At 33.9% G+C, this 18,482-nt stretch overlaps 1 protein-coding gene across 12 annotated transcripts in view; it reads right to left on the bottom strand.

Moving 5' to 3' along the window:
• The window catches only part of SMARCAD1 (SWI/SNF-related, matrix-associated actin-dependent regulator of chromatin, subfamily a, containing DEAD/H box 1), a 77,239-nt gene that overhangs the window by 17,658 nt on the left and 41,099 nt on the right, over nucleotides 1-18,482 (bottom strand). For 10 of the 12 annotated variants that reach the window (XM_013058031.2, XM_013058032.2, XM_004756059.3 and 7 more), the window contains 3 exons: nucleotides 16,774-17,165; nucleotides 8,380-8,579; nucleotides 1,564-1,654 (listed from right to left, as the gene is read on the bottom strand). In XM_013058031.2, the coding sequence (XP_012913485.1) occupies nucleotides 1,564-1,654; nucleotides 8,380-8,579; nucleotides 16,774-17,165 (683 nt within the window). Of the gene's footprint in view, nucleotides 1-1,563; nucleotides 1,655-8,379; nucleotides 8,580-14,830; nucleotides 14,856-16,086; nucleotides 16,748-16,773; nucleotides 17,166-18,482 lie in introns of those variants that run through there. The other 2 variants (XM_004756060.3, XM_045067114.1) reach the window with 2 other exon arrangements.

The following is an 18,482-nucleotide window of genomic DNA, read 5'->3' as shown; positions in this document are numbered from 1 at the left end:
AGGTGCACATATATGTAAAAAAATCACCAAGCTAACATTTGTGCATTTACTACAAGTAAATTATACATCAATGAAGGCTTTTTTTCTGTCTTGTTCTTTTGTTTTTAAAGGGTATTGGGGAGGAACCAAACATTACCAACTGTTAAGAACTGAACTGCCCTCACTACCCAATGCATGTGTTGAAGCTCTATCCCACAATGTGACTGTATTTGGAGACAGGACCTTTAAGAAGGTAATTAAGGTTAAATGAGATCACAAGAATGGGGATCCAATCCCCATCTTAAGAGAAAAAGACATCAGGGATGTGTGTGCACAAAGAGAAAGACATGTGATACATGGGGAGGAGGTGGCCATCTGCAAATGACAAGACATTTGGTGTCTTCCTTGGGAGACACCAAACTGGCCAACCCCTTGTCTTAGACTTCCAGGCTCCAAAGCTATGAGAAATAAATTTCTGTTGTTTAAGTCACCCAGTCTTTAGTCTTTGATTATGCAAGTCCTAGTAGACCAAGCAAGACACTAACTTATAGTGCTTTACAGGTCACAAAGAGTTTTATATATCATACCTCACTTGGTAAGGATTAGCACACAAAAGACAAAGTTGGGGCCCCAAACCCAGATATGAATCTCAAGTCCAGTTTTCTACAACTGTAATATTCTGTATCTAATTCTATAACTATTTTGAAATCCTGCACATATTATTTAGCTTTGTATTAGATGAACAGCATCTCTGTTATGATGATAGTATGATGTATGTGCGGGAGTAGTCTTAAATACAAAACACTACTGGAAGGTAACTACAGAATAAAGATCACTATGTAATTTTTATTTTAATAATGTAATATACAATGTAATGTATGTGTATTTAATAAACATTTTCTCCACTAAACAGAACTTATTTTTAATAAACTTTTAAAAGAGGAAGGATTATTAGGTTAGATGAAAGGTCAGTGTCTATGTGACAATACCTGAACTAGGTTGTAATGAATTTCCTAAGCTTAGTGTCAAGCAAATGTGATTTGGGAAGAAACACAAACTCGGAGACATCTAACAAAAGCAAAATGGCTGAACTGATGCTGCTAATAAATGTGTAGATTTATTTATATATATCTATAAAATTTGCTGATCAATGTGTAGATTTATGTTCTCTATAAAATTTAAAAGCTGTAAGTACAGAAAACATAGAACAAAATCTCATATATACATATGTATATATGTATATGTACATACACAAACACCTGCAGAAGAAAACAATCTGAAAAGATACACATCAAATAATACTTTCAAAGCAGTAGGAATATGAGTGATCTTGAATTTTTTTGTACTTTTATATAATCTAACTTTTTAAACACATGTATTTATGAATTTGATAATCAGAAAGAAAACAAGTCCATTTTCATTTTGGGGTACAATGAGGAGGCTAGAGCTAAGAGAAGCAATAAAAATTAAAAGGGGTGATTGGGGTATTAAAATACTAAAGTAAGAGCTGTAAACTGCTCTATTTTTTAAATGAGAGCAAGAACACCTTTTAATGACAAATCCTAGAAACAGAGTACTACTTACCATTTCATCTGCCAAAATGCCATTAAGTCCATGTTTATGTACCAATGCCAGCCAATTCAAACCAACCTTCTGATAGGGCTTGAGTGATAAACTGGTAAAGAGAGTTATAAAATATTATGGATTTGCACTTCTATTAGTTTTCTTTACTAATTTTCCGACATGAAGGTTAAGTTTACAGTGCACACAAAACCTGAAATACCTATGTCTAGTCTTACCTTTTACCTTATGTTATACAAGCTATTTATACTTAGTTAAGAAAATCAGCCCAAAACACAATACATTTTTTTTTCAATTTTCTCAAATTTTATTTTGTATTGATTTATTTTTTCTGGCTATAAGAATTATAAAAAAAACATTTCTATACTCAGTCAAAATGTAATGCCACCAAATTAATTCCATAAATGATCAAATTATTATGTTAATATGACATATTACTGACCTAATATTTATACTAGAAAATGGTATTGTATGGATTTGAATTTTACCACATTAAGGAACTTCAAATATTAGGACAACAAACACAAGCTTAATTTGCCTTTGCCGGGATGACTAAATGAATGTCAATCACCTCTAGTATCAGTGGAATGTGTACTTCTAGAAGGCGTACATATGTGTATATTTGTGTTTGAACTATGTACAAATGAAAACTTGCTAGACATCGATGAACATCAGTGAGTAGAAAGTAGCAAGCCAGTGTCAAAATCTCATTTAATCTGTAAACACATAATTTGGAAATAACTTGTCTAGAAGGTAACATGGAAGGTTAATAGATGAAAACAGTATTTTTTCCCCTAAAAGTTCAAGTGGTTAAAAAGTAGTAACAGTTATTACCAAACATATATATAGAGACAGACACAAACATCATTTTCAAGCACGGCCTCATTTAATCTTTTAATACCCTGTAAAGATTGCCTATTACCATTATTTTAAACAGATGAAAATTTTGCCTGAGGCTATTTGCCTGAGGTTGAATAGCTACAAAGTGTTTTCTGGAAGGCTAAGATTTAAATAAGGAAGTCTATTTCATTTGGAAATTTAGTCCCATGCGCCCTACATAAACATATAGCCCATATTAAGATGGAAAGCTAGTGGCGAGGATACAGAGAAAGGGGAACCCTCCTACACTGTTGGTGGGAATGCAAGCTGGTGCACCCACTCTGGAAAACAGCATGAGGTTCCTCAAAAATTTGAAAATAGAGCTACTCTATGACCCAGCAATTGCACTACTGGGTATTTACCCTGAAGATACAAACATAGTGATCTAAAGGGGCACATGCACCTGAATGTTTATAGCAGCAATGTCTACAATAGCCAAACTATGGAAAGAACCTAGATATCCATCAACAGATGAATGGATAAAGAAGATGTGGTATATATATACAGTGGAATACTATGCAGCCATCCAAAAAATGAAATCTTGCCATTTGGGACAACATGAATGGAACCAGAGGATACTATGCTTAGGGAAATAAGTCAATCGGAGAAAGACAACTATCATATGATCTCCCTGATATGAGGAAGTTGAGAAGTAACATGGGGGGCTTGGGGGATGGGAAAGGAATAAATGAAACAAGATGGGATTGGGAGGGAGACAAACCATAAGAGACTCTTAATCTCACAAAACAAACTAAGAGTTGCTGGGGGGGGGGGTAGTAGGGAGACGGTGGTTGGGTTATGGATATTGGGGAGGGTATGTGCTATGGTGAGTGCTGTGAAGTGTGTAAACCCCGCGATTCACAGACCTGTACCCCTGGGGCTAATAATACATTATATGCTAATTAAAAAAAAAAAAAAGAAATGAGGGGGGAAAAAAAAACAACATGAAAGGAGAAAAAAAAAGATGGAAAGCTAGGATAGGCCATGTGTCCTCATTCTTCAGCTTTGATCTTGCCCCCTTAATTTCCTATTACACACATCCTATCTGCACAGAGGGACAGAGTCTGGACATAACTATGGTATAAGAAAACAGTTAACGGGCCAAATTTTAAAATCAATATACCTTAATTAGAACAGAGGTGAAAGAGCTGGGGTATAAAGATTTCCATCTTAAATCAGAATCTATGCTTCAACTGATGAGGTAAGCAATCTACACATTTCTCATGGAAAAAAAAAAAAAAAATTAGAGGCGCCTGGGTGGCTCAGTGGGTTAAAGCCTCTGCCTTCAGCTCAGGTTAGGTCATGATCTCAGAGTCCTGGGATAGAGCCCGGGATTGAGCAGAGAGCCCACTTCTCCCTCTCTCTGCCTGCCTCTCTGCCTACTTATAATCTCTGTCAAATAAATAAATAAATAAAATCTTTAAAAAAAAAAAAATCAGCAGTGGGCGCCTGGGTGGCTCAGTTAAGCCACTGCCTTCAGCTCGGGTCATGGTCTCAGGGTCCTGGGATCGAGTCCTGCATCAGGCTCTCTGCTCGGCAGGGAGCCTGCTTCCTCCTCTCTCTCTCTCTCTCTCTCTCTCTGCCTGCCTCTCTGCCTACTTGTGATCTATGTCCAATAAATAAATAAAATCTTTAAAAAATATAAAAATTAAAAAAATTAAAAATCAGCAGTATTGAAGTCTTTGTAGTTCATTTTTAAAAATGTCTTTGCCTTCTTGGCCAATATAATTTCTACTACCACTATGAAAGTAATAGTAAATAAAATATATTCTCATAGATATTTTAATTTCCAGATCCAAGTAAATCTCCTACAATAATGGTGAAATAAAATGCTAATACTGGAATACTATTACAGACCAGACACAATGCTATGGGCTTGACATGCATTATTTCTTCATTTAGTCTACATTATCAAGCAAGTAGGACTATTATCCCCATTTTACAGATGAGACTATGGAACTTAGAGAAGGTAAGTAATTTGTCCAATGTCACATAACTATCCAAGTCCATGTCTGCAGTGGCAGAGACAGTATCCAATCCAACTCTGATCCAGAGTTCATCCCTTAAACAGCAAAACATGAAAAGTTCTCTCTCTCTCTGACCCACCCACACTCTATGGTCAAAACTGAGTTATTATTTTTGAGTCCTTCTCAAGGCCTTATTCATCCCACACACATAAATTCCCATTTCATGACAAGGATAAAAACTGGTAAGGTAGGCATAGCACACCATTTACTAATGCATCGAGGGCCAGTATGCTATCCCGACATCAATCTTTCACAAGCAGCCAAGTAATATTGAAAAGCTAGTATAATTGTTAATATATTCTTCAGTATGCACACAACTTTAAAAAGTGATGAAGGAATTTTGAGAAGCATGTACTACACAGAATTTTTTGATTAAATAAAACTGTTTCATTCATAATCACAAAACAGCTCTGGTGGCTGTTCTTGATCCGGACATTAAATAGCTTTGCTATATTGTAATTTAAAAAAAAAAAAACACAAGTATTTATGTGTGTATATGCTTGTTTACATCTATATACGTATATATATTTGTGTGTGTATGTCCTCTCTACTGGATTTATCTAAGCTACAAGTAACTTTTTGTAGCTTAGTATCCCAACATGGTGCTGTCCATCAACAGATCTTTTCTTCAGAATGCAAAAGATCAATGAAAACGCAATTTTGACAAAGATGTTTTAAATCCGATTCACTTGTTGTAACAAATTTTTAAAACAGGGCAGTTGTATTCTTTTTCTAGCAGAGTCTAATATTTAGATGTTGTACAGACGTATCTACCATTTATTCAATTTATTTTGACATTCTATAGTTCTCTAATTTTTTTCATGACTACATATGAACCCCAACCACCAGTTTACAGGTAAGAATGTTCAGGGTTACCCAAATGGCAAGAAGGCCCAGGCCTTCTGAATTAGTTAAGTGCTCTATTCTCATTAACAGACTATAAATACCTTTAAACTGAAGGTTTTCTTAACACTTACTAAGGAAAAAATGATTTTTTTAATTTTAAGTTTTCTGAGATCATGAAAGAAAATGAGGCAGCACGTTATTTTGAAGATACTTTTTTTGTTAGGAGAAAAAAAAAATCCTTTCAGACAGTTATAATTTCTTTTCAGAGTGAAAATTAAAGTGGGTTTAAATCTCCTGCCATAGAAACTAGCTAAAGTGGGTTTAAATCTCCTGCCATAGAAACTAGCATCAAAATTATTTTGAAAGGTGAGAAAGCCTGAAATAGAAACAACACGAGTCCATACAATATGCTAACTTTGAGTTTAAAATGCAGAAATAGTCTAGGGAGACTTGTTTCAAGTAGTTATATGAAACAAGTTTAGGGATACCAGCTGACCAAAAGTTGTACGTCCCATAAGTCTAACACAGTTGCTGAAAATACTATCACAATATTAGTTTGTACTAACAATACTATAACAACATTAGTTTATACTAACAGTAATATCCAAACTACTGAAGTATTTTCATCATAGTACTTTGAGTTAGTCAAATCGCACTTGCAGTATTGATGTGCAATCACATCACTGTCAAACAGCTTCATAGCAACTGTTTACAACAGGACAGAAAACCATCCCGTCAAGTTGAGGACAGACAAAATCAGAAAAACCTCAAGTAGATTTAGCCCAGAAAAGACAGGACACATATAATTAAATATACTTTATAATGAACATCTGAGAAATCTTTTCAGTTAAGACAATTTAAACCCAATAAATTTTAGATAAAAAGCTAAAGTTTGAGAGAGATGGCTACATTAATGGTAGGAAAAGCGAGAAATAATGATTTTTTTCTTTTCCCTTTTCCCTCGCTATACTATATTTTAACTTTAGGCATCTTTAGTTTTGACATTTTAAAATAAAAATGATGAATGTAATGGTTTTGAGACTAAGAGACATTTTATTTTCCTCTGCAAAAACTTTATTAAGGATGTTGGTATGTCTGTATGTCCTTAACCACTAATAGGCATTTTTTTTCTGTTATAATTCATATAAATTTGTAATAAGAAAATGAATAGTTAACATAGTTTTGCTAGAAAGAACTGGTTCTGTTAAGTAAAGCAGGATAGCTTAGTCATCAGGATAGTTCAAAATTTTCCTCCGTGCTAATAAATGCTTTCCCAAGGCAAGGCAACTACTTTGCATATCTCTTAAGTTAAGCAGCGACGATGCTTGGTCAGTATACCAAGTATAACAGCTTGTAACTCTTACCTTGGCTAAAAATAAAAACCAAGACAACAAATTTCACCCCCTAAAAGTGCATTTAAATAAACTCTAAGTAAGTTAAATTTACTCTAAGTAAATTACACAGGTAATTAGAAGTTATATTTTGGGCTAGAGCACTTTGAAAAAAAGAGCTATTTTTCTCATTATATATTTCATCAAAAAATTCCTCATCCTAATGGAAAGGATAATTTATTACCTGATCATACTATTTACAAGTAACAGGCCTTTGTGGATGTGGGTTTAAGAGAGAAATTTTTTAAGTGATGCAATAAAGCACTTGATTTTTTAAAATCCAAATTATTATAAAGTAGACTCAACTGGGTAAGTCTTGTAGAGTGAAGAACTCCCCATATCCAATGCTGTAGAACAAGAAGGAGCAGCTCCAACTACACTTTTAGGAGATGAATTTGCTGACATGGCCATAGTTCTTTCTATGCAACAGAGAAAAGAGCTTCTTTGTGGGAACTGCATGACGTTTCCCTACACCATCCCATAGCACCCTAGAAGGGCACAGAAAAGATTGTAGCTTACTATTAAAGGCCAGTAACCATACCTTGACTTTTAATTAACCAATGATCAGCAAATATGCTTTGATCATTAACTAGAAAAATGCTAGAAGAAGTAAATAAAATCACCAGCTAAGATAATTAATTTTAATGAGGCCCTAGTGCTCATCTTATTAAATACCTATTAGAAATATTCTGAACAGATGTAGCTCATTTTTAACGTTGCATAACACTATACAGCATGGATATACCATAACTCATTCTAACTATTCTGATTTTAAGAAATTGGATTGTTTCCAAGTTTTTGTAACTTTAAATATCACCACAATAAACAATTTTATACATTTCTTAAGAAAAGGCATTCTAAATAGTTCTGAGTCCCCAAACCACTTAAAAATAAACTTAAAGGAAGTTCAAAATCTCCCCATCCCAATATCCCAACACCATGCAAAATGGGGGTGTTCACAATCATAAAATGCCATTTTCATATGTACTGGCTGTTGTATGAGTTTATTATTAAAAATAATTTAGTCTCTATTTTTTGTAAGGATTCCGACAAGGAATTTTACTGACAGTAGCAGTTTTGGGAAATACACTTTTAAAAATTTTTCCTTATGTAAACTATTTAATAAGTGTCCTTTTCATTTTTGATCTGTTTCTACTCCAAAAATAGATTTAAGAATATGGGCTCTTTAAAGCATTTAAAACATTAAATTACAGATACAGGATATTTCATTCATTTCATCTTACTTATGACTAAAAAATCGAGCTTAAGACAAATTTTTTTCATTGATGCAATTTAAGCTGCTGACTTTCTGAAGCACTGTACAGTGTAAAGGGGTAGCTAAAACCAGCTTTTCCATTTTTGTGATTATATATGAGATTATCTGTCATCGGACAAGGAAAACACAGTTATATAAGATCACAACATTTGCTCCCTCTAATTTATAATGATAAAAGGGGAGTAAAATACCCTTGGCAGGGTAGGGGGTATTGGTTAAAAAAAAAAAAAAAATCCTGTATCACTTCTGTGTCATTACAGGAAACCCTGGGGTTCCCTTCTAACGTAAGCTCTCATTAAGACTTCCACATTTAAGTTCCCTAGGCATAGTACAGAAATAAGTTCATAATTTTTATATGGCTAAGATAAAGTAAGAAATAGATAAGTACAATAAATATTACCTCTGGTTCAGAATGGAGGGTTGCTCTATGTTCCATCCACCTCCATTTCCAGTAAGCATGGTAACTTGTTTTGTCAATTTATTTGAAATGTCTTCACATTTGTTCATAAGTCTTATAACTACATCCCTTTCTTGGATCAGTGTTTTACAATGCCATATCAAATCTTCTGATAAGCCATTAGTTTTGGACATCTTTGTGAACTATGACATAAGAAGAAAAATAATAGGTCAGATCTAGTAAATAAAAATCTAGTATCAATTTTTTTGAGGGGAAAAAATTTAATTATACTTTTACTAATGACCTTAAATCAACTGCTAAGAACACCTGTTTCTTCATGTCTATACCTGAATTTCCATGTTTCTCTTGATAAATCCAATTCCCCATATTGAAATAAAACATATCTTTCTCACCAAAATGCACAATCTCAATCTCAAGCTAGTTACTTTGCCCCTAGTAGCTGTTCTCTTATCGGAGATACTCTCAAATGATCATTAATGTCTTCTATGAAGTTTTATTTTCCAAAATCTGATTCACCTTTATCACCAAAGGAATGGTACCAAATATACTAATTGTATACCTGAAATCTTGCTCCATTTTCATTACTTCCCATAACTATGACATATTACTATGTGATTACTTTTTTGAAACATAAAGGACCACCCCTTGAGTTTTCAAACCCTCAATTATTATTTGCCACTTAAATTTTGCTCTTAAACTAAGACCATTATTTGGAAAGATACTGCATGAATCAAAACTTAACTACGACCAATTAAATAACTTGATAAAAGTTTTATAAAAAGTCAATTTCAATACACTTGTATAAATGGTTTTTTTGTGAAAGCTCAGAGAATATTTTTCAAAAACATATCTGTATTTAAGACGCTGAGAAGCAAATGGATGGCTCAGTTGGTTGAGTGTCCGACTCTTGGTTTCGGCTTGGGTCATGATCTTGGGGTCGTGGGATCGAGCCCCAGTCAGTTCCATGCTCAGCATAGAAGCTGCTTGAGATTCTCTCTCTCCTTCTACCTCTGTTCCTTCCCCCCACTCTTGTGCACTCTTTAAAATAAATAACCTTTAAAAAAAAAGACGCTGAAGGGGCGCCTGGGTGACTCAGTCATTAAGCATCTGCCTTTGGCTCGGGTCATTATCCCAGGGTCCTGGGATTGAGCCCCACATCGGGCTTCCTGCTTGGCAGGGAGCCTGCTTCTCTCCCTCTCCCACTGCGTGTGTTCCCTCTCTCACTGTATCTCTCTGTCAAATAAATAAATAAAATTTAAAAAAAAAAAGACATGAATACTAACTTATATAAAAGCTATAAAAAAATTAGAATTTTTACATACAGATAGATGGAAAAAAAATCCTGAAGAACCTTATTAAAAAATACTTTTCATGAAGAGGCCGTATCTGTCTGAAAGCCCATTAACTGTGTGAAAACTTTAAACCTTGCTGGGCAGAAAGCGAGATCCCATAATCCAAAAATGAACAAAAGAAACTAGAGTAAAATCACCTGTTAAGATAAAACTACACGATTCTAATTCATTATCTTATTTAGCATATTCTTTCAAGTTACAACAGGAATCACATTAAAAACTCTAAATAATCTTTGTGATCACAGTCTATCTAAATTCACAGAGTTCAAACAATACAAATTCAACACTTACGGGATATATAATTTCATCAAAAATGCATTTATAATAATATGCTTTTTTCATACTTGATCTAGAAAAAGTTAGAAAACAATAAAATTTCCAATCTATTACAAAGCCATGTTATTATTAAATTGCAGGATTAAAAAATGAATTAGCACTTTACAAAATGACACTGTGAAATAGAGTTATTTGCACATGACTTTACATCTTCACAAGGGCAACATTAACGGTCACAGTGTGACCTCCCACTTTGTGCTTTCTAGGGGAAAGATGTATACACCAGGATATGTAAGAATCAGTGCCTTGAAGATTTTCAGGTTATGTTAGAACTTTTAAAAAAAGACTTATTTTGAGAGACAGAACATGAGAAAGGAGGATGAGCAGAGGGATAGGGAGAAGTAGACTCCCCACTGAATAGGGAGTCCAATGCCGGGCTGATGCTGGGACTTGATCCCAGGAACCTGGGATCATAACCCGAGCCTAAGGCAGATATATGTATTTAAATTTTCATGGATAAGATGAACTCTGAGATTTGCTTCAAAATAATATGAGAAGGAAGAAAGTAGATGAGGATAAAGATAAAACAAGATCAGACATCAGCCAGGAACTGAAGCTGCTGAAGACATGGCGTTTCACTATACTATTCTAATTTTATGTTTGAAATTCTTGTAGGGGAAATAAAGGAGAATACAAAAGGTAACTCTTATTTCAGGATACTGCATTAGTTTTAGCTAAGATTTTTTTTTTAAGATTTTTATTTATTTATTTGACAGACAGAGATCACAAGTAGGCAGAGAGGCAGGCAGAGAGGGAGAGAGAGGGAGGAGAGGAAGCAGGCTCCCTGCTGAGCAGAAAGCTGGATGCGGGGCTCCATCCCAGGACCCTGAGATCATGACCTGAGCTGAAGGCAGAAGCTTTAACCCACTGAGCCACCCAGGCGCCCCTTAGCTAAGATTTTTAAACAAACCTGACATTTTGGTTATTTCCTAAGACAGAATTTATCTCCCTGCGGCTTCCTATTGTCCCTATCCTTCCTCCCATAAAAGCCAAATGACATTAGAGATGATCCAATTTATTGTTGCTAGTTTAGAATTTGTATTTGTCTAGTAGTAATACAGTGTCCATGAATGTACAACACAGATTTTCAAGGATAAAGTTTCACTGCAAGACAAAATTGTTAGGATTAGGTTCAGTTAAGAGTAACAGTAAACACAAATAAGGGGTTTAAATAAAACGTAAGATTTTTTCTCTCCCATGTAAGCGAAGAGTTGCAGAAGCACCTAAGATTTGATGTGATGGTTCCCAAGTCAAGGAGTTTTCTACCTTGTTGCTTCGTATCCTCCATATATCCTCCTGCTACCATAATGACCTCTCAATCAACAGGAAAAAGTGAGCCTATTAAGGACAGTTTCCGAAAGTCCTAATATACTTCTGCTTACATCCCACTGGACAGAACTGTGCCAAATTACCTAACAAGGAAGGTTGAAAAATGTTGTCTTAATGTACTGTGGGTAATGTAACAAGCCATAAATCTATTTAAAAGTCCAGAAGGTGTTTTAAGATAGAGGAAAAACTTATCCAAAGAAGTTCCACTCAATATGGCTAAAACTGAAAGGGGGATAAGCAGAAAACAACAGTTTCTTAGCATTTCACCAGTAACATATACAGCACTTCCAATACAAAATATTGTGGACATCTATAGCCAAGAACTGGGCAACTAAATAGACATTTACTTTATTTAACACTTAGAAGTCCCAACAGTCAGTATCGTAACTACGCCCTACTTCTAGATGAAGAAATGGAGAATAAGAACTTGCTGAAAGTCAGATAAACTGCTGGAAATGTCAGAACTGGGATTCAAAGCCAGATCATCTGGTTCCACTGTATAATTCACCCACCTCCGCCTCTTAGTATGTACTCATATGACCAAGGGAATAAATAGGCATGCATGAAGTTCAGAAAGAAGAGATCCTACACAAGAAAGACAACAAGGATTCCTGAGAATGTCGGGGAAGTGAGAGCCCAAGGTCACAGATGAATAGGAGGCCATAATCCAACCAGTATAAACCAGAGCAGGTCATTAAGATTTACTCAAAGAGACTTTCTTAGGATGGAATACCTGAAGTTTTTAAAACTGAGAGGAAATCTAGACAACTAAGGAAAATTTTAGAGTTGAACTAATAAATATATAGAAAACTAAGCAAACAGAAAAACCAAGGCAACTAATACCTAGAGAAAACAAAATGCTAAGCAATATTACACTATCAATATGGCTAAGCTAGCAAAGGCATTTATATAGTGACAATAATGCAGATAACTAAAAAATGATCTTCAAAATTATCCTATTAACTTCAATCAGTAAGACTGAGGAATAGGATATGGATATGGGATATAAGACTGACAATGGGAGTTAATCTCACCATAGTGTTATAATGTCATGTCAACAAGTAAGACCTAAAGCAAAAATAAAGAATAGCTTTATGTCTATATTACTTAGAGATATGCAAGTGGTAAGAATCAGACCAAAAAAATGAGAGCAGTTATTGGCAGTGTGGGAAACAGGCTGGAGAAGGGGTTGAATATGGATTTTTGGAGAGAACAAGCATGTAGAATTTTTAACTTGTTAATCTAAATATATGAATAAAAATAAAAACTCAGATAAATCTCAATATGTAATTCTACAGTATCTTCATTAGTGGTGTGTGTGTTTCTGTGTATGTAAGAGAGAGAGACAGGCCAGCACTTAAAGAAATATGTAAGAACACTCTATTGTTGTTACTGTTTTCTGAAGACAAAACGGATGGAGGAATCCTATAAATTACTTAGCCTCACCAAAAAAGGATTTAAGAAATGCAGGATATGCTAATAAATCTAAAGTTACTGATGAGCTAGAAAATATGGTCCTACTTATATAATAAGAAATGTACAAATGGATGCTCGATACAGCCTTAGGTGGTGGGTATCTGGAAGAATTTTTGCTTTCTTGCTATTGCAGGTACTGTTTTATTTTAGACAAAGAAAATTCATTCCTCAAAAAAGCGATAAAGCTATTTTTTTTCGGGTGGAAGGAAAAAAAGCAATTTTTACTTGTTGGATAACTGCATGGGGGAAAAAAAAGACTAAGTATGGCCCTGATTATGATCACTCTGATTAAAAACTGAAGTATCACTGTTTTAGAGTCACAGATTGAAGTACCTCTCTCCCACCACAGTGTGTCACTCTTACAAGTATTTTTTATTTTGACAGAAGTGGGGGGGATTGTTTAAAACCAGATTTAACCCCACCTAACAAAGTAACATTTTTGAGGACCTAGTCCTAAGAAGACATAAATACCTGGCAGCAGCTGACGAAGTGCTCAGAATACATTTATAACTTTCTTATAAATGTTTATCAAATTTATACAAATTAAAATTAAAATGCTGAATTTACTGAAAATCATCCTATCAGGAAGGAAGTTAACAGGCATCACAATGCTTTAAGTGACAAGCTTAAATTAAGCAGACATTTTACAATAACAATTGGGAAAACCAAGCAAAAAAAAAAAAAACAACCCTGTGGTCTGAGTTACTAGTACAGGGGAACAGCACAATGAGGGGATGAGGGGCAGAGAGTGCTTTGGCATAAACAAAAACCTGGACTGCATGATTAACAATCAAGGAAAACTACACCTACACTGACCTGAATGTTAAAAAAGTAGATGCATATATGACAAGTTTTTAAGTTGAGTTATATCCATGAACAAGTAACTCTTGCTTTGGTCAGCAGACATTACATCCTGATTAAAGTATAAAGATGCAACATCATAAGATTATCACAGATGTAACAGCATCCCCACCCTAATTTGCACAAGGCTAGACAAATACTCAGTAAGTGGTTGGTGAACTGATGCCATCAAATGCGTGAAATTTGGCAACTAAAATCTTAATTTTACCACATTAATAATACATGTTAAACTGACATTATTGGCTTGCTGTATTTCCAAAGTCTACGGGATTTGAAGTTGTGGTTTCTTACAGAAGATACAGACGTCACTACTATTAAGCAGAAAAATAAGATGTAAAAATTATGAAAAAAATTTCACGAACAGTATTTAAGTTCTGATTCAAAGAAAACAATAGGTGTAAAGCTGCAAACACTTTCATACACAATGCACTTATGTTAAATAAACAAATTTTACTCATGTAAAATAAAGGTGACTAGAATATCAGTATCTTACAGCATTTAATGTTTAAAAAGTGTAATTCTCTGACAATGAAAGGCATAATTGAGGTACTTTTCAAATTGTTTTAAAAGGTACTGCAAACATAATTTTCACAAGCTGTTTTTATAAGACAATGAAATAATGACTACATTTAACCTACCAATTTTACAGACCAGTTTTAACAAAAATTATAACTAAAATGTATGTGGACTTGATTTGCTGGCTCAGTATGCATTTTTAAATGAATTATAAATGACTTTTAAACTTCTGACAAATTCCCCAATCCTTTTTTTTTAAATTCCCCAATCCTTAAGACAAATATGCTTCAACAATTTAACACTTTACTAGACTGTTACATGCTGTTCTTAATGTATAATGCCATGTAATTTTCATTAAAGGATCACTGAATATTATAATTAAAATTTCAACTAATTTTCAAAGGAATTTCTAAAAACAGCAGCTATGAAAACAAAACTAAATGTTTTTTTCTTTTGTTTCTTTCTGAAGTTGTTTATAGGTACATTATTAAACCTTCTGAATAACAGGAAAAGAGTATGTCATATACAGCCATTTACTAGAATGTACATAATATTAACTTTACCTTTGATGATTTGAAGATGAAATTGCTCTCTAAATCAGCCACACTGAAAATTCTAAAGTGATTGAAAGTAGAAGCTTAAAGTTCTACACAAATTAAAATTCAAAGCTTATATACACAGACGTGCCAATGTTAACTTCATTTTCAAAAACTGTTCATTTACCTCCATTTTACTAAAAACCCTGTTTTTGCTTAAGTAGCAAGTTTACTTTTTAACTTTTACATAAAATAACCAACATTTAAATAAATAGCAAGCAAAAAATACCACCTTTGTGTTCAATTTTTAGAGAGGGGGGCAAGAAACAATAGGGGATTTACGCAGGTAATACATAATCTACAAAAATTTCATGTCGAGACTACACTATGCCAATTAATTAGTAGGGAAAATATGATTTCTACATGTTAAGTTGAATATTTTTAAAAACATCTGGCACATATAAGTCTGGTATAATTTACTTTTACTATAAGATATTTGGGCAAGTAGTTACAGTTACTAAATACAGTGGTGTAGATAATTGCATTCCTTATTAAATAAATTAGAATCCCAACAAGCCTGAGCAACCGACTCTGCAATAATACAGACCATTAAAGATTAAAAGAAAGAAGAAAAGGAAGAAAAGAAGAACAAGAAAGCCCTTCAGCAAATACTTTAACAAATAAATCACTCAGGCAAAGCCGAACAAGTTTTGAAAGGACCTGCTGTGACAGATGTTCTCTAGAAAAGCAAAGGCTTTAGGCAAAACGAATGGCTTTATTTATTTTATTTTTTTAAGCTACAAAATACTAGTAATGTTGTTTCTTTATTTTTCAAATATCTTAATTTTTTAAAAAATGCTTTTTAAAACACTGTTCAGGGACCCTACGATCCTGCCACTTTAAAGACACTTATTAAGGGAACTTATGCTCTTACAGATTTGTCACAAGTATAAAATTAACCACAAAACAACTTTACTCCCTAAGATAGGGAATAAAACTTCCTTAAAATTTCTAAAGCTTCAAGAGGCACTTCATCTTCTAAAGCTGTAAAAAAAAAAATCCACATTGCTTTCACAGCGGGGCCTGTATATAATTCATGCTATAAAAGCCCACATTCTCACAAAAGTCAAGGCAAAATTTAGAAGACAGAGTTCTTATATTTTTCTGTATGAATACAATTTGCTCAATGCTGACATTTATAAAATTCAAAATACAAGTATTTTGGATAACACTTGTTTGTAGGAAATCCAATTCCATAAAATGATCATGCAAAGTGTACTTACCAGTTACTTATGCATTCCCTTCACCTAACGCTTGAATTCTAGGCTTCAAACATTTTTCTATCCTTTCCAATTAAAAACGCTGCAGCCTGCTACACTCCATAAAATGGCCGTGTTGTTTAACCAAGAAAAACGTGTTAGAGATTGAGCTGTCATTTTTAAAAGAAAAAGAAAATAAACACTTGCTTCTTTTGTGGTGAAGCATAAAACATTTAGGCTGGCATTTTGAATCATGGAGCTCCCCTGGACGTTGCTATTGCTCTTCAAGTAAGTTGTAGTAAAATTTCTGCCACATTCTTGCTTTTTGCATGGTGTCTCAGCAGTAACAGATCAGAACAGGCTAGCAAACAACTCCTTCCTAAATGTAAGCTCTAATTTCTTCTTCTGCAGTGAAATGAACCAAGTTTCTATGCAAAAGAATGAGTGACAGTATACCCAGCCAATCAGCTTGGGTTTTTTCAGGAAAATCACCCCTTAATTCATTCAAAATTAGGTCATATGACACTATTTGAAATACTATTGGCTTACAATGAAAGTAATGTTTGCCTCTACACAGGATAAGGCCACCCATCTATGCTTCCCTGGGCTGAAGACACCTTGACTATAAACGGTACTGTGAGTTAAACACACACACACACACACACACATAAACACACACACACAGGGGAAAAAAAAATAATGTAGCCTTACCAGAGCTTCCCAACTATTAAAGGGCCGGAGTTCTGTAATCTTCTGAGCCTTCTTCTGAGAACACTGAGGAATCAAAGTAAGTTCACCAATTGAAGCATCTTGAAGAAAGTGAAGAATTTTACCCTTATAGCCATCCTCCATCACTTCTTCACCACTACTATAGTCCTCATCTAGTGAACTACCCACATCAGAGCCTGAATCATATTCAGAGTCTTCAATAACTCTCTTAGGATTAAATACATTTTTTTTACGTTTCTTGTTAAAACCATTTTGTGGTTTCATGGAACATTTCTGTTTTAGTTTTGTTTTAGCTGCATTTTTAGGGTAATTCTGACTTCTTGAAGAAGCTTCTTTTCCATTTGGAAATTCACTTTGTGAAGCATATTGCATATCTGTGTAAAAAAAAGACAAAAATAACTAAGTTAGAAAAATATAAATTAAATATAAAGATATAGGCCCTCAAATAAGATTAAAAAAAATTACCTAAATGTGTTATTTTCCTACTGAATACAGAATTCAACTATAATTTGTTAAATCTTGATATGCTTTAAAGAGAAATACTAAAATAGAATTTGAAGTTGTATAGGAGTTGAGAAAGTTTCAAAAACAGGTGATAACTTTAAAAAAATGAATAAAAACTCCCATTTTCTAACAAAGGTCCTGAGATTCTAAATGGCAGCTGCATTTCTGTAAGATACCCCAGATGCTACTGAGCAGCCCCACCTCCATGCCAACACTGACATGTACAGCAAAAACATGTTCACCCTAAATTAAAACCATTCCTATTATATTAATTTTCCATCACCATGTACATCTGTTGAAATATACTATTATTAAAAAAACATTGCTACTTTATCACTGGTTAGCCTATCAGACTCCACAGATTTCTAAGATGTCTATGATTGAAGATAATTCTGTTATTTCTTACCAATTAATCTATAACACCATACTTTACTATTTAGTATGTTTGTTTTGCTTATTCAAAGAGCTTTTAGACTTACACACTGATTACCATACATTTATTCTTGTGCATATATGGAAGAGAAAAACAAATTGGATAAAGTAGTCCTCAAATTCTTCACATTTATAATCTATCTCTTTTGAATCATTTTTTCAGACGCAGAACTGATGATATTGGTGGCTGTCTTTTTTCCACACAGTATCATTCTCTGTGCCATCAAGAGCACTAGTATGAAGGTATTTCTTAAAAGAATTTATTAAAAAACAAAACAAAAAAACTAAAACCACTGTACTGGGCTTTGTAAGCTGGTTTTGCAATCAAGCAGGCATCAATTAGATCAGCTCTTCATAAGGATGTCACTAAACATGTATGATTCAACTCTTCTCCACTACTTCTCTAACATTTGGTTCTGAAAGTTAAAAGAACTCCAATACAAGTTTAGGGAACTTCTTTCATGCCAGTGATATTCATCTTAAAGGATTCTGATACTGGTACTTCTGATATTCATGTAAGAGCAGGCTAGGACACCTACACTGCAGTGATTATAAACCACCAGCCATCCTAAGATCCATCCTGTGAGCTATTAAAATATAAAAAATGTTGCTTTTATATTCAATAAAACAATGATAATTTAAAAGCAGCCTTAACTATAAAAAAAAAAAGGCTAGCCAATTGGAAAAATGTATTTACTATTTCATATTACACTGCCATTAAAGAACAGGCCAAAACATTTGAAACTGCTCATTTA

The sequence above is a fragment of the Mustela putorius genome, unplaced genomic scaffold (assembly GCF_011764305.1).
Source record: "Mustela putorius furo isolate JIRA1106 unplaced genomic scaffold, ASM1176430v1.1 tig00003871_pilon_pilon_pilon, whole genome shotgun sequence".
NCBI classification, from domain to species: domain Eukaryota; kingdom Metazoa; phylum Chordata; class Mammalia; order Carnivora; family Mustelidae; genus Mustela; species Mustela putorius.
The sequence above is the reverse complement of the archived record's forward strand: the minus strand, read 5'-3'. Positions and strand labels throughout refer to the sequence as shown.